At 43.0% G+C, this 26,484-nt stretch overlaps 1 protein-coding gene across 2 annotated transcripts in view; it reads right to left on the bottom strand.

Moving 5' to 3' along the window:
- The window catches only part of LOC124804668 (semaphorin-2A-like), a 1,059,692-nt gene that overhangs the window by 98,208 nt on the left and 935,000 nt on the right, over positions 1–26,484 (bottom strand). For both annotated transcript variants that reach the window (XM_047264910.1, XM_047264909.1), the window contains one exon: positions 23,145–23,318. In XM_047264910.1, coding sequence (XP_047120866.1) covers positions 23,145–23,318 — 174 coding nt within the window. The remainder of the gene's footprint in view (positions 1–23,144; positions 23,319–26,484) is intronic.

Below are 26,484 nucleotides of genomic sequence, written 5' to 3' on the forward strand. Positions count from 1 at the left end.
AAAATATTTCGGCATTCAGAGATCTGTTACAGTTTTTGCAAGTTCAGCAATCAGACTATTCTTTCATAAACAAAAATTTTTCACATCATAACCAAGGCCAACAAACATATAGTCATTACGATCAACCACGCTATTTCAATAGCAAAGGTGATAGACGCTCCAGGACTGACAACCACCAGAATTTTAATAACAGACAAAATTTTAATTATCAGTATCATCAAAATTATCAGCAAAAGCAAATACATTTGGGCAACAATAGAGGCTTTTCCCCACAACAGCATCAAAACCAGCCGGTTAACATACCTAACCAACAATGTAGTCTGCAAGGTCAAACAAGCTTTAATGTTTCGCCGCCTACACGTATAGCGTCGGCTCCACCAAACAGTAATCCACAGCAACAAGGAAATCACTAAGTGCAGAAGACACATCACTTCAATTCCTATTGCAACGCGCCGTATAGTAATGACTATCATGACAGACGTAAAAGTAATGAGCATAGTTTTCAGCTTAACAGCACCCGTTTACACAGATCATAGAGCTATACAGTTTTTACTCTCCGTTAAATTTACACATGACAGATTAAGCAGGTGGAAACTTTATTTACAGGAATTTAATTTTACAATTGTTCACATTCCGGGTACACAAAATATTGTAGCAGACGCACTATCCCGCTCTCTTAACAACAATCAGCAAGACATCGCAACCAACTTCTGCCAAGCAAATTCTAGCGTCATGTATATTCAACAAGTTGCGTTTGAAAATTTCATTTCGTCGTCATTACGAGACATAGCACAAGAACAGAACAAAGACAACGTGTGGAATGAAATTAAACACCTTTGGCAAGATAGAAATAACGTTACCATTAGAAACCATTACACTGAACGGAATAACATTCTGTTTCGCCGCTCTCACCCTGACAGCAACAACTGGTTATTATGTATTCCTGACGAGCTTATTAACAAATTAATTTGGTATACTCATTTAAGTTACGCACATTATGGAGCAAGGAAATGTTTTCTTATACTGAGACAGAACTGTTATTTTGCCAACATGGAGGAACGTATTCGACGAGTTTTAGCGTCATGTAAAATCTGCCGGAAAGCTAAATCAGACACGACTTCACATATTCCTCCGTTGCATCCAACTGTACCGATTAAATTGAGACACGGGCCGCTGTAGACATTTTCGGTCCGATTACCAGATCTAATAGAGGTTTTTGCTACATCTTTGTCGCTGTTGAACGCACTTCGAAACTTGTTACCTTCTGTCCGTTACGCAAAGCTACTGCTAGCGCACTCGAGCACATGTAATTTCGATGGATTGCTCACGCGCTGCCTGCGATATGTAAGCTGCAAGAGAATCTCTGACCAGAGAGCAGTGTTGCATGCAGTTGGAACTGTGTAGTAGTAGCGAGCAGTCGTGTGTGTGCAGTTGGCTGGGCCGGTCGTGGGGAGCGATGGCGGAGCCTGAGCGATATAATATAAGGTAAAAGCAGCCTCGCGCATATGTACTATTGTTATGGCAAGCCCCATGTAAATGTTTTTAAAAAAATCTCTTAATAAAAATCTTCCTTATAAAAAATTAACTTTTGATAATCATTCATCTCAATTTAAAGAACTTACTAATTTCTCCAATCCATGGTCATCCCGATTATTGTAAAGAAAAATCAGTTGTTTCTTTTTATACATGACAAATCTATCGGCCAGCATTGCACAGGGCTGTGCCAGAAAAATTTCTTATAGGAGCAGATATATACGCGTTGTCCGGCGACCTTATTGAGGAGAGAATTTTCAATTTATTCAGAATGATCTTTCACGGCCATGACGCAGCGCTGCTGACGTCCAAAATTCACCAGTTTAAATTCACAGCCAATTATTGAACGGTTATAAGTGAGCCACAACTTTTTTATTGACAGATTAGTCACATTATATTATTGATAGGTTACGCAATTTATTTATTGGGAGGTTACGATAAATGTCAATGTTATAGTTATATTTTTTACTGTTGGGAGGTTCCGGAACTTTTCTGTTGGGAGGTTACACTAAACGTGAATACTATTCATATTATTTTTTCTGGGGAGGTTACAATCTGCAGAACATTTCTGAAGAGAAAATGAGAGTTAAGCAGACCTTGTCCAAATTTAAATCTATTAAGAGTGGGCATGACATGGGGTTACCGATTTTGCTCAAACTATGTGAGGAGAAGCAGATAGTTGCCCCTTTAGAGCTCCTAGAATATTACGCCTGACTAGGCTGTAGTAGAAAGTAAAACAGTCTCTAAAGATTTACTAGTAGAGTATGAGGAATTTTTTAGCTTTAGCTGAAGTATTGGTGCCGCGGTACCGTAGTTAAGTTCACCAATTGGTATTTCGTTTGTTCGGATTCGACTGTCACTGCTACCACCTTTTCTCGTTTTATTATATTCCTCGCAATGTTAAACTATTAAATATAAAATTCAAATATATTTAAACAGTTCACTTTATATCTGTAAAATTAATAAATTCCGTTTAGTTATGATTAACACCCTTGTCACTCGAAAGGCTATAGGCGATTGTAAAAAAAGGAGTAACGTGGAAATTTAGTGTGAAAGTGTATGAAAAGATTAATTTTAATTTTAATAATGAACAGCTTCAGTTGCACCGTTTACCTAGAATTTACCTAGGTTTCAGTCGGGATAACCCAACCTTCTTCAGAATAACAGTATCTATCGTTTGTCCATAGTGGACATCGTCAAGCTAAAACTACAAATCCACAAATTATCGTCACTGTAAAACTTATCTGAAACTGCCTCGGCCCCACTTCGCGACCGTGATGTGGCAGCCACGAGTGCTGTACGGGAACTGTCATCCGTGGCACCCATACGGCACAGCGGTGCATCGACGATATTTTACGACCCTCTTTGCTGCCCTTCGTGGCAAGCCATCCTGGGCTTGCATTGCAGCAAGATAATCCCCCCCCCTCCTTCCTCCTCCATCCCCCTGCCCCCTCACATGGCGGGAATTTCTACTGCTTGTCTTCGAGCTTGCCAAACCCTACCTTCGCCAGTAAAATTGTCGGATCGCTCCCCAATTGAGAACGTTTGGAGAGCCAGGGCCCTTCAATCTACATCTACATCTACATCCATACTCCGCAAGCCACCTGACGGTGTGTGGCGCAGGGTACCTTGAGTACCTCTATCGGTTCTCCCTTCTATTCTTCTCTCGTATTGTTCGTGGAAAGAAGGATTGTCGGTATGCCTCTGCGTGGGTTCGAATCCCTCTGATTTTATCCTCATGGTCTCTTCGCGAAATGTACGTAGGAGGGAGCAATATACTGTTTCACTCCTCGCTGAATCATCTGGGGATCTTCACATCTAACGTGGCAATTGGACAAAATTTGGAACAATATCTCTCACGAGGACATTCAATAACTCTGTGAATCAGTGCCAAGCCGAATAACTGCTTGCGTAAGGGCCAGAGGTGGGCCAACGCTATATTGATTTTCTCAACTTGTAATCATCTGTTTGTGTCTTCATGTACATCACATCTACTGATTTCCGTCCTATTCGCATAATTCCTTCATGGTGTGTCCTTTTTTTCTATCTTAGAGTTTACGTATTAAATAATCGGCGACATAAAACCAAAATATGTTGATAATTCTACTTGTATAAAGACACCATGCAATACAAATGAAATCATATTTACCTTTATTACAATTAGAAAGGCATTAACATTTACTAGTACCTACTATTATGACTTCTGGGTATGTAATAATTCTGTCACTGTACATTAACCTTTGGGGCACTTGAAGTGGATGTGTAAGTCACTTCCAACATATTGATAGGTCAAGTTTCTCGGTGAAACCAGAAATGTCTTAAGTAGTGGACTCAGGGTAAATACATCGAGCGGGTCCCAGATGACCTGTTCTTCGAACAGTGAGTCAGTCTCGTTCAGTTCGTTGATTTTGACGACTGTTACCGCGAATAATTTCCGTAAAATCTACTACTTCTTCACTTTCTTCGTATAAAAACTCAGGCAAGACTTCACAGTTCACTCCACTGCCGTTTTTGTGAATGGGAGAGCATTTCATACCTCTTTTTCTGCAGCAGTATGCTCCACCACAGCTCCTCTTACATGAACAGGAAACAACATGAAGTCTCTGACTCAGGTGCTGGATCTGGGCTCATCAGAACAGGCTTGATGCCGTGGTTACTGTGAGTCCAGATTCATTTCTCAGGAGGTTTCCAGTTTCCCATTCAACTTAGGACTTGACGGTAACTCCGCAAACCGCCTAGCGTCTGAGAATCGCTGACACCTCCACTATACAGTGCTATAATAAACTGTTCTCCGGCGGTTATTCTTTATGCACAAGTGCCGTCTTGTTTCTTGAAAGTGCCCCTAACTGAGTTTAGACGTTCGTGTTTCTTTATAATGCTGCAAAACATCATTTTTCCTTGACCGAAAAAAGCGGTTGTTTCATCACATCCACTAAAGGCTTGGGTGGAAAGCATATGACAATTGTACAGTTGTAGTATGCAGTCTAAACCACTTATTGTCTTCTGCACTTTCTCTTCCTGGCTTTAGGAACTACAGAGATCGCCAGAAAAATGCATGCATACTTTAAGGGACGAAAAGTATTACTCATGTGTTTATTTTACATCTAATAATTGATGACAAATGTTGTACAATCTTCAGTTTAGCACATGGATACTTGAAATGCTCAAAATGTTCACCGTTGGCGGCTCGACAAATAACAGAACGACGAGCGGTCGCCGTAACTACGTCAGTCAATGTTACAGTGGAGATCGCTGCACATGTCGCTGTAATCTCCTGGCGAAATTCCTCCAGCGTATGTGGCTTACGTCAATAGACGTTATATTTCACAGTTTCCCACAAGTTAAAGTCCATATGTGTTAGATCTGGCGACCGTGGGCCCTCTTCATCCAATTCAATGCCCCGCAAAATTGTCATCCGGGAAAGCTCGTAAGGCTAGGTGGTAGTGAGGTGGCGCCCCGTACTGTTGGTAGAAGGCCTATTCATCAGTTCCATAAAGAGCACGTATACCTACCAAAATTGATCTGCGTAACAATTCCAGGTACACTTCTCCAGTGACAATGGTTCCAATGGCCCTAAGCACCATGGGACTTAACATCTGAGATCATCAGTCTCCTAGACTTAGAATTACTTAAACATAACTAACCTAAGGACATCACACACATCCATGCCCGAGGCAGGATTCGAACCTGCGACCGTAGCAGCAGCGCGGTTCCGGACTGAAGCGCCTAGAACCGCTCGGTCACAGCGGCCGGCTCTCCAGTGACAGTAGCATCAAAGACAAAGGGTCCTACTAAGCCCCTAGATGATAATCCACAACACACATGAACCCCTGGTAGATTGACGGCTTTATCCACTTAACTATGCGGATTTTCCGGTGCCCAGTACACACTGTAATGCCGATTCACGATTCCATTAAGCTTAAATTGTGCCTCGTCACTCCACACTACCTTCGTCACAGATTGTTCGTCATCAATTACTATTTGCTGATACCATTCGCAAAATTGCATTCGGCGATTAGGATTGTCATCATTAATCACGTGCAGTAATCGTGGAATGAAAACTTTCCACTTTGCAGCTTTCAGAATTCTTCGTGTACTTGTACTGCTAACCTCTACTTCACGTGCACATTGCATAGCAGACTTCCGTGGAGAATTAACAATCGTTTCCAACACGAGAGCCGACAAAGCAGGACTTGTAGCTGTACGCTTCCTTCTGATCTTCCTTTTGAATATCACGAATCGTTCCATGTAATTCAGACTTGTCAGTGATGTGTTTGTTAGAAAGGTTGGCGATTCTGTTTCAAACTCCTGCCTCCACTGACGTTGCACTTAAACGGTATAATCAAACTTGGAAAACCACTTCACAATACATTTTCGTTGCTCGAATGTCAAGCGTACCCCAACCATCTTGTTTTCTCAATACCGAGAAGAGAGTACTAACATCTGTTGAGTCAAAGACCGTACTACAACACACTCGTAACGCAAATCGAACGAAAATATCGATATCTCGATAGAACCTGACAAAGAGTGTATAGATTTTTCTGGCGGACTCTCTATAAAACTTGTGGGGCACATGTACGCAGTTAGTCTTCTTATATGTTAGTAGGTACTGCATGTAATGTCAGTGATACTGTATATGCCGAAAAGTGTGATACTCAGTTCTAAAGTATAAGATAAAATATATTTCTACCGCCGGCCGAAGTGGCCGTGCGGTTCTAGGCGCTGCAGTCTGGAACCGCGAGACCGCTACGGTCGCAGGTTCGAATCCTGCCTCGGGCATGGATGTGTGTGATGTCCTTAGGTTAGTTAGGTTTAACTAGTTCTAAGTTCTAGGGGACTAATGACCTCGGAAGTTGAGTCCCATAGTGCTCAGAGCCATATTTCTACCACACAAACAGAATCTGAAATAGAAGGGTCCAAACATTCGCATTTTACCTTCTTACACGAAGTTTGAAAAATCATTATTTTTTGACTAATTATAGCACCCTTGCTATTGGGTGCAGAAAAAAGTTGTAGATACCAAATCTGTAATCACTTCGTGTTCTTCCTGAAAGGGCCGAGATGCCGAAGCGCTCGGAACATATGAAACAGATTTTCTGAAAAAACTGAAAAAAACTCGGAAATTTTCAAAGTTTAATGAATGCAGAAAGTTTATCCAACGTAAATTTTGTTCTCAAAACTTGATTTTCAATATTTCCAAGCGTATGAACGAGCTGAAAAAATAAAATCTTCTGTCCCACCTTTTTCAGTGTACAGTCTTTTTTCCGACAGTTTGACTAGGCAAGAAGCGCAATGGCAGCACGGGCAATATCAGGCTGTCGTCTTCCTGAATAATAACCGCTACCCGCACACTTCACCTCTCAGTCACATTAATGTGACCACCTGTCAAAAGCCGGAGTAGCCACCTTTTGCAGCGCGGACACCTGCGAGACGTGCAGGAAGAGTGTCATTGAAGTACTGGGAGATACCGACAGAATGTGGAACTATCACGACTCCTGTGCCGTGGCCAGCTGAATTAGGTTTCTCGCTTGAGGATCCATCGCAAGAACAGCCCAGTCAAGGTGGACCTTCAGATTCTAGACTGGGTTGATATCTGGCGAGTTTGATGGCCAAGAGACTACAGTAAACTCATTCCGGTCCTCTTCGAATCAAACACGTATGCTGCGAGCTGTGTGGCACGTTGCTTTGCTGTGCTGGTAGATGCCACCGTGCCGAGGAAAAACAAAAATCATGTGGGTGTGTAAATGCAGCCCAAGCGTACCTGCATGCTTGTGCTGATTAACTTTGCCTTCCAGAACGACGAGATCACTCAGGAAATACCACGGAAACATTCCCCAGGCAGTAACGCTCCCCCCTCCAGCTGGGGCCTTTCGGGCGATGTTGGCCGGTGTTTTAGCTCCAGGCGTTTCATGCCCTACACACCAACGGCCGTCTGTCATCTGAAAAAATCACCTTTCGCTATTGTTTGAACGTCCAATTGCGGTACTGGCGTGTAAATTCCAGCCTTCGTCCTCTATGAACAGCAGTCAGCATGGGGGCATGAACAAGGGCGTCCTGCAGAAGCCCATATGCAGCGACCAGTCGTTGAGGAGACACTGTAGGTAGCCCTTTGTTTATCGGGGCGGTCAGTTGTTCAACAGTTGCACCTCTGCTCACCCGTACACTTTCCCACAGCCGTTGTTCACCCCTCACACCTATGGGCCTTGGTGCACCACAGTTTCCTCGGCACCAGTTTTGGATAAAACAGTTATGCCACGCCGGGCAAACGTTAATCACGGCGGCATCCGTGCAGTTTACACACTTACCCGTTTCGAAAGTGATTCCAAGTTAGGCCCGAAAACCAACGATCACGCTTGACATATCCTCCAGAGGTTATGCTACCACCTGCCATCTGTGAGTGGTTATTCCACATTGACGTCGAACATATGCGGTGGTCTCATTAATAATGTGACTGGAATGTGTACTTGAGCTCTGCCCATATTGTTAAAACCTCTTCATTTTCTGCGTTGTCCGATCATTTAATTCAAGGAATCGCGCGTAGTTAACTACGCAGCTTCTTGAATTCTGGCCCAACATCTTACACACGTATTATACACTACTGGCCATTAAAATTGTTATATCAACAGTAGTGACTGGCGTATTGTGACGAGCCAGTTGCTCGGTCACCATTGACCAGACGTTTTCAGTTGGTGAGAGATCTGGAGAATGTGCTGGCCAGGGCAGCAGTCGAACATTTTCTGTATCCAGAAAGGCCCGTACAGGACCTGCAACATGCGATCGTGCACTATCCTGCTGAAATGTAGGGTTTCGCAGGGATCGAATGAAGGGTAGAGCCACGGGTCGTAACACATCTCATATGTAACGCCCACTATACAAAGTGCCGTCAATGCGAACAAGAGGTGACCGGGACGTGTAACCAGTGGCACCCCATACCATCACGCCGGTTGATACGCCAGTATGGCGATGACGAATACACGCTTCCAATGTGCGAACACCGCGATGTCGCCAAACACAGATGCGACCATCATGATGCTGTAAACAGAACCTGGATTCATCCGAAAAAACGACGTTTTGCCATTCGTGCACCCTGGTTCGTCGTTGAGTACACCATCGCAGGCGCTCATGTCTGTGATGCAGCGTCAAGGGTAACCGCAGCCATGGTCTCCGAGCTGATAGTCCATGCTGCTGCAAACGTCGTCGAACTGTTCGTACAGATGATTGTTGTCTTGCAAACGTTGCATCTGTTGACTCAGGGATCGAGACGTGGCTGCACGATCCGTTACAGCCATGCGGATGCCTGTCATCTTGATTGCTAGTGATACGAGACCGTTGAGATCCAGCACGGCGTTCCATATTACCCTCCTGAACCCACCGATTCCATATTCTGCTAACAGTCATTGGATCTCGACAAACGCGAGCAGCAATGTCGCGATACGATAAACCGCAATCGTGATAGGCTACAATCCGACCCTTATCAAAGTCGGAAGCGTGATAGTACGCATTTCTCCTCCTTACACGAGGCATCACAACAACGTTTCACCAGGCAACGCCGGTCAACTGCTGTTTGTGTACGAGATATCGGTTGGAAACTTTCCCCATGTCAGCACGTTGTAGGTGTCGTCACAGGCGCCAGACTTGTGTGAATGCTCTGAAAAGCTAATCATTTGCATAACACAGGATCTTCTTCCTGTCGGTTAAATTTCGCGTCTGTAACACGTCATCTTCGTGGTGTAGCAATTTTAATGGCCAGTAGTGTACCTTCCTTGCTGTATCCAGTTACGTAAAGTTGCTCCCTAGTAACAGAATTACTATAATTCCTATACTTTTATCTTCCCCAGTGCTGATTACTACATAGCAGTGACTCGCTACTCTACCATTATCTAGTACATTAATTTTTATTTGTTGTTCTGTGAAGTCGTATATATGACGTCTGTTCATTCTACATAATTATACCCCTACGCCCTTTTTACTTTAAGAGGGAAGAGCGATTTCGTCTGATAAGGTTAACCTTTGTTTTATTTTATCCATGTGTTCAATGTGTGTTGTTCATCACCTGCCACTTCGGCGACAATGGACATATCCTACGTTGGAATGTAATTACTGATATTTAAGAAATTATTCTTCTCTCTAGGCCATAGTTTGAGTTATGATGCCAACAGTCATGCGCAATCGAACTTGCTTCTTTCCGAGAAGATGCCCCAAAACAAAGGTTCAAAGTAATCAGGACGAATCTTAGTTACTGTGGTTTCAAAATGCTTCATTCGTAGCAGAACTAGCGATTTCATTTCTGTTTTGTTGTAGAGGCAGTCTACAAGACGTTGCCCGAGTCGAAGTGTTAAAATTTCGGAATTAAATGATCCATGCGCTGCTTGTAAAAGTCACAATGGGAAGCAGCATATCGCTTACCTAACATGTGATATTTGTTACTACGTGACTATCAGATACAGTCTACAAAAACATCCCGTGAAACCATGATAAAATTTTGACCTTATGTAAAGACTACCTACTGATTCTAAAATCATAACAAACGGTAAGTTTTCACCAGTCTGAATTAAATTCAAAAGCAACTACTAGGCACTCTAGTCACGTGATACAGTACCAGGGAAGGATAATTCACTGCACTCCAAATTGCTACAATCATATGGGTAAAGAGGTAATTTTCAATCTCTGGAAAAGCAGCCTGGAGCCGTCATTTTGCTGCTAAGATACTGGGAAGCTGGAGTTGGACTACGAAAAAAGTGACCTAAGAAATAATTATACCAACCATGATGGAATAATGGTGTATTATTCCCTCCTGAAAAGCAACTGCGTTGTAGAGCTTCCCACTCTTTCCTCAGGTGTGTGAGTTTACATTGCCACTGTACCACTTATATTGCCGCATCAAGTGGAAACGTTGAAACATGAGTTTTGTTAACACCTATACTTCAAAAAGCAGGTACCAATTCCCGTGGTAGTATATGATGTTATCTACAGTACAAATGGCATGTAAAAGATACTACTGGCAGAATATATCACGTTAGTCGTCCACAGTCATCGCTTTGATTTACAGCGCAGTTCCATCGAGTTCTGTATCACCCTCACAAAGGCTAGCGCAGAGCTTTATCGGAGCAAAATAACGTTTACAACCAACACACATGTCACCTGTCGACTACTGCCAGTGACAGCATATGTATCAAGAACTGCAATCGTTGGAGCGACACAGAATTTTGCGTTAGGTGGCAGTTTCTTTTCGAATGACGTCGATTGTGTGTCCCGCTGGTGGCTGCGCAATATCACAGTGTTCATAAGAACTACGTAAAATAACTTGCTATCACAAAAACATGGCAAAATGTCACCAATTGAATTTTGTCTAATGTACATATCCAGATGCACGCCATTTATCACTGAATGGAAAAGAAGGAAATTCGAGAAACTCGCTGTCTGGTTTCCTTCACGCAGTATTCACTGCACCAGAAAATGGACTGAAGTCTCCGCTGGTTCCCTCCCGCGTTAAGACAAATGTCAGGATAGTTGAAGTAGTACGCAGATTTTTTAGATGACTCCATCAAGTGTGCTATTTAGGACAATACTTATTTATTATGATGGATCCTGTAAAAAATAGCACATCTCTGGTGAATACGAAGACAAAAATAATCTACAAGACTGTGACTCAAGAATAAAAAAACACTACAGGCCAATAAAATTGCTACGCCACGAAGATGACGTGCTACAGACGCGAAATTTAACCGGAAGGAAGAAGATGCTGTGATATGCAAATGATTAGCTTTTCAGAGCATTCACACAGGGTTGGCACCGGTGGCGACACCTACAACGTGCTGACATGAGGAAAGTCTGCAACCGATTTCTCATACACAAACAGCAGTTGACCGGCGTTGCCTGGTGAAACATTGTTGTGATGCCTCGTGTAAGGAGGACAATGTGTACCATCACGTTTCCGACTTTGATAAATGTCAGATTGTAGGTTATCGCGATTGCGGTTTATCGTATCGCGACATTGTTACCCGCGTTGGTCGAGATCCAGTCACTGTTAGCAGTGGGTTCAGGAGGGTAATACGGAACGCTGTGCTGGATTCCAACGGTCTCTAGCAAAAATGGCTCTAAGCACTATGTAACTTAACTTCTGAGGTCATCAGTGGCCTAGAACGTAGAACTAATTAAACCTAACTAACCTAAGGACATCACACACATCCATGCCCGAGGCAGGATTCGAACCTGCGACCGTAGCGGTCGTTCGGTTCCAGACTGTAGCGCCTAGAACGGTCTCTACCAGTCGAGATGACAGGAATCTTATCCGCATGGCTGTAACGGATCGTGCAGCCACGTCTCGATCCCTGAGCCAACAGATGGGGACGTTTGCAAGACAACAAGCATCGGAACGAACAGTTTGGCGACGTTTGCAGCAGCATGGACTATCAGCTCAGAGACCATGGCTGCGGTTACCCTTGACGCTGCATCACAGACAGGAGCGCCTGCGATGGTGTAATCAACGACGAACCTGGGTGCACGAACGGCAAAACGTCATTTTTTCGGATGAATCCAGGTTCTGTTTACAGCATCATGATGGTCGCATCCGTGTTTGGCGACATCGCGGTGAACGCACATTGGAAGCGCGTATTCGTCATCGCCATACTGGCGTATCAATCAGCGTGATGGTATGGGGTGCCATTGGTTACACGTCTCGGTCACCTCTTGTTCGCATTGACGGTACTTTGAAAAGTGGACGTTACATATGAGATGTGTTACGACCCGTGGTTCTACCCTTCATTCGATCCCTGCGAAACCCTACATTTCAGCAGGATAGTGCACGACCGCATGTTGCAGGTCCTGTACGGGCCTTTCTGGATACAGAAAATGTTCGACTGCTGCCCTGGCCAGCACATTCTCCAGATCTCTCACCAACTGAGAACGTCTGGTCAATGGTGGCCGAGCAACTGGCTCGTCACAATACGCCAGTCACTACTGTTGATCAACTGTGGTATCGTGTTGAAGCTGCATGGGCAGCTGTACCTGTACACGTTATCCAAGCTCTGTTTGACTCAATGTCCAGGCGTATCAAGGCCGTTATTACGGCCAGAGGTGGTTGTTCTGGGTACTGATTTCTCAAGATCTATGCACCCAAATTGCGTGAAAATGTAATGACATGTCAGTTCTAGTATATTTGTCCAATGAATACCCGTTTATCATTTGCATTTCTTCTTTGTGTAGCAATTTTAATGGCCAGTAGTGTAACATTACGCACATACAAGTGACGAATGTTCAAGGAAGAAATATATAACCGTTATAGCTGAAAAGAGGAAGTAAAATTCCTGCACTAACAGTTTATGAAAAAAATTATCGGCTTCGAAATGATAACATTCCTCCCGATGAACATGTGAACTGGCACCCAGACATCGTGTGTAGTGTTTAAATCATATAGCGTACAATAGAGAACACGAAAGAAATGCTAATTTAAGAAAAAAGATACGGAAAGAGTCAACGATAATATGCCGAAAATGCTCATAAGAGGGACCTATGATCCTATGGTAATAAAACGTTCAAATCCTTCTAGACCTCTAACGTCAAAACCTTTCGTAACAGCCGAAATGCGTCTGGGATATTGAGTGTTAAAACTGCAACATAAAAGCCACTTAATTTCTAAAAGACTGTTAATGCAGCTGCTGGAAAAAACTAATAATCCAAAAAAACTTATTTTAGAATTGTTAGTTAACTTTGTTTCCTTCATTGATGTCTTGCGGGAAAATGGAACCAATGTACTCCAAAGAATCAGTGAGTGGCACTTTGGTAAAAGAAGAAACGACATCAAAGATGACCAGGATGTCGTTTGGTCCAAGTTTTACTTTCTTCAGCTTCCCAATGAAATGTCTTGAGTCCTTTATGTATGTGTCAATCTTTCCTACGCTTGCCTGGAACAGAGAGGCCAACTGTTTCGCCTGTTTATACGTCGGTGAGTCAGGAGCGCAACAGTCGGTCTTACTGGAACACTATTCTTACGGACGTTTTGGTAATACAAACAGCCGAGGTGGTTGGGCCCCGCCGACAGAAAAGATGCCTCGATTAGCCGTTTCGCATTCCATGTTATCTGACACCTCGGGTCTGCCCTTAGTTTTCGTATGTCGTCGTATCTAACAGGTCACGGACCTACTTCTCATAATCTTCGGCCTTCATTACGACGGTTGCAGTTCTCTTCTCGGCAAGCAATGCCAATATATCCTTGTCGGCGTTAAGACTCTTGTTAGCTTGTAACTCTTCTTTTTTATCACGTTGCAAGCTGTCGAGATTAGCCGGGGCAGTATTTAGGCGGTTTCAGTGCGTATTCCCTAAACTCTTTCACATGGAGGGGTATGAATGGCTGCTTCGATATCAGCAATTATATCCCCTGTAGTTATAGTTCTCTGGATGATAGCGAAGTTCCCTCCATTTTGAGGGAAAGACTGATCGTCTTTGGTCAGTCGTCGTTCGGTGAGGCGGACCACTGCGCGTGACATGTCGGGAATCGCCTTGTCCATCTGCTTCCCGCATCTTCTAAAATTTTTCTTCTGTCGCTCCGTGCAGCGGTCGAGTTGGTTCTGCTTGCTCCCGCGAGTCTTACTGTCGGTCTTGGTCCACTCGTCTGCATCTTATTCGTCGATAAAAAATTTACAAAATTTGCTCATCCGTTCTTTCCTAGTATCGACGGTTTTCGCTAACAGAGAGACAGTTACGGAGATTCATCGGACAACAGGCCGCTCCACTCTGTCAACGCAACCGTCGCTGTTAAGGCTATCCTACGACTTCCACATCGCCGGGAATGGGCTGTACACATTGTTGGTGTATGCTTTGAAGGACAGTAGAAATTTGGAACATATATATATTTTGTATTCGTTTTAAACGAATGGGAACGTTGGCACCCCCGTTGTACGTTTCGAACAGGTGAGAGTGCATGGATGTGTTGTTGACATTTTACTTCCAGTACTATCAGAAGCCTTAGGTTTCATCCGTTTTCGCTTTACGCGACACATGGAAAAGTATAGGGAATGCAGTTTTCTCATATTTATAACTCTTGCAATATTGCTGTCAGAAGTAGAAATATTCTGAATATGGACGTATGAAAATGATAAAATTTTCTCTATCGCCGAGCCATAAGCAGGTTGTACCTGTTCAATATTTCCTCCTGTTGCTCGTGTTATATTAGAAACAGATGATTACGTAATGTAACACAAAATATAAATTATTGAATAGAGAGATCGCAACAATAGGAAACGTGGATTGCGCGATGAACTGTTTAACATATTCTGCATAATTATTTTTGTTGTCAGTTGGATTGTAAACCCACACTAAATCAAAAATTTTAATCTAACTGACAAGAAACATATGTGATCAATAACGTAGTACAGATTCAGTTTCTTTTCGATACTAGAAAGTATCTTTTATGCGTGTCTCGTCACGAGCTATTCCATGTGGAACGGAAAGTGTCGCCATGGTTACGACACTTATTCCAGTGGTGGCCAATTTCTTCATGGAACAATTCGAAGGGCAGACACGACGAAGATACCTACGTTGTGTGAAGTCATAGTGAGGGATTGTTCGCTGGCTTCCTAAGACACTTGAACAGCCTCCATGTCAACACAAAATTTACCATTGGAGATAGAAAAGGACAAAAAGCTACCAATTCTAGATAACTTGGAGAAATGCATCATAACGTACTGTGCTGTCTTACAATATCTTTATCCACCACTGGTTTCGATCATGGACCATCTTCACAGCGGAAGAAAATCTATTGTCACAACTTCACATGCCATAGTATTATTCAACCGCTGACTTGAAAACATTAAAATGCTGCTTAACGCCATAATCCCGGCTTAACCAACCGGAAATCATTGAAAACAGGAAAATGTGTAACTGCAGTTGTTTGTTAACCTACTGGGTGTTGTGCCTGAGCAACGGTGCCGTGCACTTGCTGCTGTTACATGTTTTCCTGTTTTTAATGTTTTCTGCTTGCTTGAGCCGGCATTATTTCGTTAAATATCATTTTGATGTTTGTAAGTCAGCAGAGGTGTACACTTTTCTCAGTACATAGCATGTATGACATATGAAGTTGCCACAATAGATATTTTTCCACTGTGAAAATAGTCCATGATCGAAACCGGTGGTGAATAAAGATCTTGTAAGACAGCACAGTATGTTATCACTCATTCCTCCAAGTATGCTGATAGTCGTCGGAAAAAAATATATATTTCTAGATAAATTGATCACGAGGGATGGTGAAAACCTGGGACAAAGCGTGTTTCGAAAATCAACACACAGGTATCGCTACCTGCAGAAAAGAGGTATAATTAAGAGGTTCGTAACGCGAGCAAGATCAATGTCTGGCTGCAGCACATCAGACGAGAGATCCAACACCTGGACAGGTTTCTGAGGACCAACAGGTACTCCACCAATGACATAAGAGGTACCGCAGAATCAAACACTCGATGAAGTAACATATCGGATAAAGAAATGTCAGGTACGGCCTTTCTGCCATACTTTCCACGGTGACGGACAGAATCAGCCGTATATTGTGCAAACACTGCGTAAAGACTACTTATATACCGATAAAGAAGATCAAAAACTGTCTCAGGTTGCAAAAGAGAAAAGCGACCCACTTGCAATATCGGGAATGTACCGTATACCATGCATATGTGGAGAAGCCTGCCGCGCGGAGAGGCCGAGCGGTTTGAGGCGCCATGCACGGACTGCGCAGCCTCTCCCGACGGAGGTTCGAGTCCTCCCTCGGGCGCGGGTGTATGTGTTGTTCTTACCATAAATTAGCTTAAGTAGTGTGTAAGACTAGGGACCGATGACCTTAGCAGTTTGATCCCCTAGGAATTCACACACATTTAAACACTTTGTGGAGAAGTCTAGGTTGGAATGACTGGACGATAAATCAACTCCAGGATCACTGAAGATAAGCGGCACTGTATGTTGGGGCATGTAGAGAAATTGATTGTGGGAATTGACTGTGGCGGGGAACGCGTTATGCGAGGCCAACCACATAGTGAAAGTCACCGACTTGGAAGTTCTTGCTGTAGAGAAGAGCTATTACACCCGCTTGTTCAGGGAAGCTATAAAAATACACAAACATGACAACAGCTTCAATAAGAAAGCAGAAAGCCTCGAAATGAACGGATTCTGGATTCCCGTGCAGCAGACAAGGCGCACCAGGTACAACTGTTCCTCAAAATAAATCAGTGCAGCAAACGATGAAAAGCTTCGAAAAATCAATAAAACTGAGTGCAAAAATAATAAAGAAGAGAGCTAAAAAAACTTTGGAACTTTTATAGGAGAAAAGCAGAGTGGCTTTAACAAGGGGAGACCATCTACAGACAACACATTTCCTTTTAACAAATGATCTTAAAAGAATGTAATTTTACCAGTAATGACACATAGCTTTTATAGATTTTGCCTACGTTTTTGATAACGTTAACAACAGAAAAAAAACCTCTGATGACTTAGTGCGCACACCAGCTGTTAACAATAATGAAAATCACTTATACATAGAGACAAATATAGGACATAGACATATAAATACTAACCAAATTTTAACTTACAACTTTGTGTGATAAAATCTCCATTAGCATCTACTATCTACAGTTATTAAAGGTTAACAAAACTGACCTAATGTAAAATTGGAACCACAGTTGGTCCTCCAGGGAACAGGAGAAGATTTACAATAGGCACTAGCTGAAATATATGTGTAAAGAAAATGTCAGGGTTTCTAAAGAAAAGACATTATGGGGTGATAAAAATCCAAAATGAACACAAATCGTTTTAGAAGTCAGTTCCTGGGCAAGTGATATCCTTACGCTATCTGGGATGTCGAGTTGGCCACGATAGTGATTAACATATTAAATGAAATTAGCGAAATTTTGAAATATGTGTGAAACGCCAATCACGGCCGTCTCCTCTCCGATCACACATCACGAGCCATGTGTGTTGCCATGGTAGAGTGGCTTGTGTGTCTTAACAATACAGAGGGCCGTATGACAGGCGCAACCACTTCAGGGGTATGCATGTGGAGAGGCAAGACTAAAACATAAAACATTATTCCTGAAGAGGAGGAAAAGTCTCTTCAGCCGTTGCAGCGGCAACGAACTGGGTGATTGACTGACTGGGCTTTGTAACATTAGTCAACATGGCCTTGTAAACGATTGCGAGGAATGGGAAAACTACAGGTGTTATATATTAGGAGGACATACAACTATCTTTATATAGAGGAGGGAGCTGCATAGAAGCAAACTTCCGACTGAAGATCACAATTAACAGCCACAGGGCCGCGCGGGATTAGCCGAGCGGTTGAGGCGCTGCAGTCATGGACTGTGCGGCTGGTCCCGGCGGAGGTTCGAGTCCTCCCTCGGGCATGGATGTGTGTGTTTGTCCTTAGGATAATTTATTTTAAGTAGTGTGTAAGCTTGATGATCTTGGTAGTTAAGTCCCATAAGATTTCACACACATTTGAACATTTCTTGAACAGCCACTGGCACTACTATCTGTTGTAAGCAAAAGAACAGACCAATCGCGACAAGAGAATGAAGTTTTGTAAAGCTATCGCTCTCCCAGCAGTTCTACAAACTACCGAGTGCTTGTTTCTCACAAAAAAACACTGAGTAGAATATAGAGCGCACAAATGAAGTATATGAGCAGAACAAGCGTCTGCTTTAGAAACGATCATATACGAAACGAAACTCTGCGTCAAGAACTGTTACTGGACACAACTCAATCTGAAATAAATGATCCGTAACATGTGGCACAAATACGTACAAGGGCGGACAATTTTTTAAATTATTAACCAAATGGAAGAAGAGACAGGGACGAAAACTTGGAAACTTCTTTGTACACCACTGACATACATCAAGTACACAAACATCACGGTGACTGGCTGCAGGTTTGGTCTTTTCCGCCCACATAATAACGAATCACTGTGCGCACTTCTTAGTGGATATAATTTTTGCTTTGTTACTCAAGGTGTGAGGTTTTTAAAGGTCAGGCTTCTACATTTGAAATGCTACAAGATACCTACTGGAATGCGGTAAATGGCTTTATGTTTGTTCTTTCTAGTGCTGCAAGAAAAACTGCCCTCGAATATACACGTCTGGTATAGCCAGGTTACTTAAAAGAACTTGGTCTGACTGCTTCCCACAAAAGAGAGAAATGAGACGCTTGATCAGGTTTCGCGTTAACTTTCATTGTTCTTCGATAATGAATTCTTTTCTTTGCCAACAAATCTTTCTGCTGAAAAATAAAACAAAACACGAATCTTATTGCATAGATTATTACCATATCAGATATTTTATTAATTGAGTACGATGTTTTTATTTTCTTTGTGGTTATGTTATTAAGGAAGGGGCAAATTCGAAGCTAATGCAGAAAATAACATAGACAGCATTTCGAAATATGTATTTGGTGACTCGGTCTGACGGCGTATCTAACCACAGCTACAGACATTTCCGCACAAGATGCGTAAATTATATTCTTGCGAAGCCTAGTTTACACCGAAGTTAAAACGACCAAACGAGCAAGAGCGAACGAGGATTCTCTATGGTGTAAGCGGTAGGCAAGCGCGAGCCAACTGCATTCGGTCGTGCTGTCGGTCTTTTAGCAAACCTTCAAAGAAGTTCGCTTCCTCTCCAGTTCGGCGCTAGCAGAACAGAAAACTTTCGTCTTCCGTCTCGTCTGCTTTGCTTGTTGATTTCAGATGCGTGAGCGACAGAATGGTCAGATTAGAACGGAATGTTGCTGACAGAAGAAAGTAGCATATTAGATGCCCCGAGGATCCGTGAGAGCAATAGCACAAATGCTGATAGAAAAAAAATACCATCGGTAGAAAACTGCTGGAGTACTGGAGACGTGAGAAAGGCAATAAGTTCATTGGATGCTTGCATCAGTCTTGAACGGAGTGAGAAAGCACAAACTTCATATTTCTCTTCGCTAATAGTACAATAAATTTCTTTTAAGGTAAGCAAGTGAGAATGTGTATAAGGCTGACTAAAATAAAAATATACGAAGCACCTAATCATGCTCTTTGCTGACGCTCAGGGATCTGTAATCACACGGTTCATATAGTACTTTTGTGTTAGAGCTCTTTTCTGATAAATAAAACTGGTTTATTAGGAAACAACCTATCTGCCCTCAAACTGTATATTCGATATTATGAAGTAGACTATGTGACAGGTCGTATAAATTTTATATTTCATTAGCCCTACTTTACTGTCATTATCTTCATTTCATGTACTTTAATAAAATCCTTGAAGCACTTGGCATATATCGCTGCATACATCAGGAAGTATCTGAGTTGCAGCAGTTACTGGAAAGTCTAACAATCACTAACATAAATATCTACCGTCACTAACGACCAGAGTATGAGTGCTGGTATTTTTTGAGGTTACATTGATCGTAATTAATTAGTGTTCTGCTTTTAAAATTCGTCCTCGGTTGTATTGAAAGATGGCAAAAAGCTTCAAATCGATATATGTGCAAAGTAAGTAATGCTAAGGAAAACTGGAGCTACAATTCAGCATTAAAGTGCAATACCTTTGCGCATTTCCAGTTTACGCATAAATTTGGATACCTAAATTCTTCTGTCCCTACGCTATTTTGCTTGCTTCATCAAAAACACTCCACTCGCCATGAAAGGTAATTCTCTTTGAATATCAAAGATTTACACCATGGCTCTAGCCGTACAGGGTGTCCCAGGAGGAATGATCGGTTTTCAGGGATATGACAGGGCCGATCATTCGAAGCGAAAAATTAGGTTAAACATAAGCTGTAAAACGCATATCTTAAGAGCTATGAGCACTTCTTCATCTTAGATACTGTGAAACATATCTCTTCTCCCTAACAAATGTTCGTAGTTCTTGTGATACGCATAATGGAGACCATGTTTAATACACATTATGTTCTTCTTTTGTCCCTTAACATGGAAAGCAAAGAGCTTGCAGTAGAAGAGATTTTTCTCACATTACCACAAATGAATAAGTGCTCATAGCTCGTAAGATACGCATTTTAGAGTCTATGCTTCCTGGGGCGCAATGTATAGTGCTGTATCATGTGTGCCGATGATTAGCGCCAATATAAAATAACCCAGCGTTCTTGTGTTACACTCGTTACCTCGTTATTACGTATCCTCTTCCGTTCTCTCTCGTGTAAAGCAGAATAAATGGTCAGATTCGCACCTCACATGGGACCTCTACAAGTCGCAGTGTGAAGGTGAAGATGACACCTAACGTAAATCGACAGTTATGAGAACATTTGCCTATCAATATGTAATGCAAAAAGGGATGACAGTCAATGGACGGTAATTAACACACCATTCCTATACAATGCATGTCTTTGAGCGGAAAGCAGAACAGGGAACAAGAGTTGAGTCGCTTTTAGTTTTCAAAAGCCAGCTCCACAACGCCTAGCGAAACCACGCTGTGGGAGTTACGCCGGCGACCACTTAAAGGGGTGGCAGGGAAGAGGACAGCGACCACGGGCCAGGTGATTCAAGCTGGAGGGCCGCCTGTAGCGAGGGCATCGGTACAAGAGCAGAGAAGAAGCTTTAGAAAATTGCGTTTCGAAATTCCAATGGGATACGAACAAAAGCAAGTGACACATTTTCATCCGGTGAGTGCAACACACGGAAAGGTTGTAGTGGCGTGGCAAGACAGCCAAGCCACTCGGAGGTACTGGTAGAATACTTAACTTTAATCCACAATCGGTGTACATCTCTCTTGACTGTACATAATTTCCATTTCAATATACACTGGTAACGGCGCCTTGCTAGGTCGTAGCAAATGACGTAGCTGAAGGCTATGCCAACTATCGTCTAGGCAAATGAGAGTGTATTTGTCAGTGTAGCATCGCTAGCAAAGTCGGCTGTACAACTGGGGCGAGTGCTAGAACGTCTCTCTAGACCTGCCTTGTGGTGGCGCTCGGTCTGCAATCACTGACAGTGGCGACACGCGGGTCCGACGTATACTAACGGACCGCGGCCGATTTAAAGGCTACCACCTAGCAAGTGTGGTGTCTGGCGGTGACACCACAAAGGTCAGTGTACTTTAGGCGTCTATAACGGGCACAAAACGTCTGATTGGCGAAAACTCGCTAGGAAGTAGAAAACTACTGAAGTTTCGACGCAGTTTGATAGAAGGGACCTTGCGATTGGTAAAGGGTGTTTCAACAAAATAAGAGGAACACTCCTATTGGTCAAAAAAAGACGTGACGTGAAAAAGGAACCCCAGTGGACTGAGGCAGTTCTGCCATGAGAGGACAAGAGAGAAATTTTCGTGGTGGACTCTTCTCTGAACTGGCGTCGAGTGCAGAACGGAGCGCTTAACGCTCCGCACGATGCGGAGAAGAAATTGGTGTGGACACTGCGTTCACAGAGGCTGCACTCCAGCTAAAATTAGCTGTAGCAATATTTAGCTCCAACTGTGGAGAAACGAACCGGCCAAATTAGATAACTGTTCTTGCGAGAACTGAGAGGGCATTATAATACGCACGCTGCTCCAACCATGCGCGTATATATCGCCACATAATAAGACTAGGGCTGAGTACATGTTTTCTCACATAACGAGAAACATAGGGAAAGTTTCTGCTGGAAAGTTCAGCAAAGGCCAGATTAGTTTTGTAGGAGTTTCAGTGGGAGAGAGCGGCGTTGCAGACAGCAGCACGTCGCAGCTTAAGGTAAATACCGCATACAGAGACGTAAGCTTTGTTGGTTCACCAGCTTGCGCCTACTGTAAACTCGGGTGGCCTTGGGTAATCTTGCGCTCAAATTTGTCACTTGACTAACCATTCACCGTAAACTTGATTGTCGTCCTACATAGTACCAAACTTTGAACCGGAATCGGACGATTTTTGCAGTACTGACTAACATCATAATGTATGTGTAGGAGCAATACTGTAAAGAAACGTCTAATTAAACTTTCATATTATTGTGCTTAGGATTAATGTAAAGAAATTTCCTATTAAACTTTCATAATATTGTGCTTAAGATCAATGTTTTTTCAGAGAGTTAATATTTAACATTGTTGTGTATAAACTTATTTCACTTTATGATGTTGGCAAGATGCATTATCCATTGCACTGTTTTTATGTTGCCGAGTTGAAAACTGTGTGAAAAGCTGTAATTTGGTGAGAAATATTGCGAAATTAATCTTGTCATTTCTCCTCAAACAGTGTTCTCAGTTCAAGAATAAGCAAGCAATAACAAAACCCCCGAAACCTTACAAACGTTTATTCGCATCAGAATGTATCTGAGATATACATAATAACTAGTGTTGATGTCTCCACTTCAAATGGTTCAAATGGGTCTGAGCACTATGGGACTGAACTTCTAAGGTCATCAGTCCCCTAGAACTTAGAACTACTTAAACCTAACTAACCTAAGGACATCACACACAGCCATGCCCGAGGCAGGATTCGAACCTGCGACCGTAGCGGTCGCGCGGTTCCAGACTGTAGCGCCTACAAACGCTCGGCCACAGCGGCCGGCTGATGTCTCCACTGTTTAACTGTCTCCCAATGTCTGCTGCGCTGTAAACCGGGTATGCGACGTCCTCACCACCTTACAAAAGTACCCCTAGCGGCGCAGCGGACAGCTGTGTACTCACTGGTGCCTGCGTAGAAGACGCTGTAGACGCCGGCAGGTGCCAACTCAGCCTTGAGGCGGTCCACAACGACCGTGGTGAACACCTCGTCCCGCTTGTAGAACACCGGCTTGCCGTACTCGTGGCCCACGGCAGAGTCCATCAGCGGGTGCGATCGGATGAAGTTGAGCACCGTGTCTGCGCGAAAACGAGCAAAATAATTAAAAAGTCAATTATTTCAGGATCACAAATAAATGCTGAGGAAAAAAAATGGTTCAAATGGCTCTGAGTACTATGGGACTTAACATCCATGGTCATCAGTCCCCTAGAACTTAGAACTACTTAAACCTAACTACCCTAAGGACATCACACACACCCATGCCCGAGGCAGGATTCGAACCTGCGACCGTAGCAGTCGCGCGGTTCCGGACTGCGCGCCTAGAACCGCTAGACCACCGCGGCCGGCAAATGCTGAGGAAACAAATCTTTACTAAATACCGGCATCCATCATCGGCTCATCACTACGTACAGTAATAATATCCTTCACAACATCTTGTAAGGCAACGTTCTCACTTCGGCATCAAATAAAATGAAAATCATCCTATGTCACCACAGTCAGCGGTCAAAGGTATTCCACAGTCAACAGTAAAACTCACTGATACATTTAGTTACTGGGTGTATATTGTCATCATAAATTCCATTCTTCTGTGTATACTAAATTCTGACGATCCAAAGAAGGAGTTAATTTATTTCCTCAATAGCTCTCGGAGGTTCGTAACTATGATTTTTTTAATATTTACAAGCTGTGGGGCAACTCCTGTACAAAATATTAAAGATTACTTGCACCACAATCGGTATATCGGCTACATTCTAGATCGTCGTCTCAAAAACAACGGTACATTTAATGGTTACCACACGTAGCTAGGCGAGAAGCAGAGTTCGTGTGGATACACACAGTTTTTATTGTTAAATGCGCAAGAAAAATATGGTCTCACTGGCGCTGGCTGAAAACAGGAAGAGCCTCATCTAATATTGTTATAACATGAACAATACATCGAAAAATCACAAAGATGTTATCTAGAAAATGAAGAAAGAAGTTGGAACTGCAGAACACGACAACGGATGATGTCATATTCAAAGATAGTAACATTATCATACAACGATAAAATACGAGGGTCACTCCAAAAGAAATTTACACTATTTTTTTTAAATCCATCTGTTATTCTACATGTTTGAAAGTTTTACAGTGTGTAGATACATCCTTTAGGAACAATATTTTCATTTGTCCACATCCCTCTCAACTGACTTACGCCATCTTAGAACCAGCGCCTGTATACCCGCATGCTAAAATTCTGGACCAACCTGTTAGAGCCACTGTTTGGCAGCGTGCACAAGGGAGTCATCATCTTCAAACCTTGTTCCACGAAGAGAGTCAGTATCGCAAAGAGATGATAGTCACATGAAGCCAGGTCAGGACTGTAAGGCGTGTGTTACAGTGTTGTCCATCCGAATTTTGTGATTGCTTCCATGGTTTTTTTGACTGACATTTGGCCGTGCATTGTCGGGCAACAGCAAAACATCCTGCTTTTGCCGATGTGGTCGAACACGGGTGAAGTTTCTTCAGTCTCGTCACATATGCGTCAGAATTTATGGTGGTTCCACTTGGCATGATGTCCACGAGCAATCTAAAAACACTTTTCCGACAAAAGGTGTGGTTTTGAATTTATTTTTCTTGGGTGATGGAGCCATGTTTCATCACCTGTCACAATTCATCCAAGAAATTCGTTTCCACAATTCTCGTACTGTTCCAGAAGTTCGTTGCACACGTTTTTCTTGTTTCCTTGTGAGCCTTTGTCAGCATCCAGGGAATCCACCTGGCACAAACCTTTTTTAACGCCAATACTTTCAGTATTCTGCAAACACTTCCTTCTCCTATCCCAACGTAGCGTGACAATTCGTTCACTGTGATGCGTATGTCAGCATTCACCAATTTGTTAACTCTCTGCACATTGTCTGGAGTGTGTGCAGTAGGAGGCCTGCCGCTGCGAGGACAATCCTCAATATTGCCGTGCCCGCTTTCATAACGTAACCTGCTTGCCCACCGACTAACTGTACTGCGATCGACCGCAGCATCTCCATACACCTTTTTCAACCCCCTGTGGATGTTTCCCACTGTCTCGTTTTCACAGCACAGGAATTCTATGACAGCACGTTGCTTCTGACGAACGTCAAGCGTAGCAGCCATCTTGAAAACATGCTGTGACGGCCTCACTCACGAGAACAGGTTGAACTAAGTTTGAAAACAAGCAGGAAGGATGTGTCTACACACTGTAAAACTTTCATACATGCAGAATGATAACTGTATTTTTATAAAAATAGTGTGCATTTCTTTTGGAGTGACCCTCGTAGATATAAAAGCTTGAACGAGCAACGCACTGAGGAAGTACGATGCTATTTAGAGGTTATGAAATTAATTTTCAATTAACGCAACATGCGGGCCATTCACGAATGAGTTGATATAACTGCAAAAAGAAAATTATTTTTAACAGACATAAGTATGTACCTTTTACATTACATGGGGATAACTTTGTGTTCCGTCTGTCTGTCCGACTGTTAAGACCGTTTTCCTCAGGAATGGATAGAGGTATAAAGGTGATATTTATCACAAATAATAGGGCCTACGGTCCCATGGCGGTGTAAGAAAGTTAAGCTTCCAAGTCAAGGCAGTTAAAAGATACGACCATTTATGTCACGTATTTTGATCCTCGCAGACTCACTCGTCCAAATATATAGATGAATGAACTGCACTGCGCAACACAATTAAAGGGTAATTTTCTCGAAGCTGCGTAGTTGTCTGCCGTTGTCACGCATAACCTTGGAATTCGGCTCAAAGGTGCCTACAGCCCTCCTTTTGTAATGGCAAAAAAAAAAAAAAACACACACACACACGCCCTGCGACGTAGCCATCGGACTCGGCGGTGCTTCAAACAGCGAAGTGTCGATTGGCACAAACTTCTGACCAACGGCACCGTGGGCGTGTCACACTATGGGAAGGTCGTCACGTCCCCTTTTTACCCACATTCAACCCTTGTTTTGACAACTCTGCGACGGAGGTGAGCACCGCACGGCCCAGCGCTGAAATCACGCGATTTTCTTGTAGGTGGCTGAGCAAAAAATTTCAGACACGAAAATACCTCAGGGGATGGCCTGAGGTGCGTTAGTGAAACCACCCCTCTCCTTGGGGCGATCATTTACACACATTTCGCAGTCGTAAACGACAGTTCGCAATGTGATAGCCAATTGGTCGGCGTTCTTGACAACCTTTGATACTGTTGACAGCCGCCCCCCCCCCCTCATTCCCCTC

Source organism: Schistocerca piceifrons, chromosome 7, assembly GCF_021461385.2.
Source record: "Schistocerca piceifrons isolate TAMUIC-IGC-003096 chromosome 7, iqSchPice1.1, whole genome shotgun sequence".
In the NCBI taxonomy this organism is placed as follows: domain Eukaryota; kingdom Metazoa; phylum Arthropoda; class Insecta; order Orthoptera; family Acrididae; genus Schistocerca; species Schistocerca piceifrons.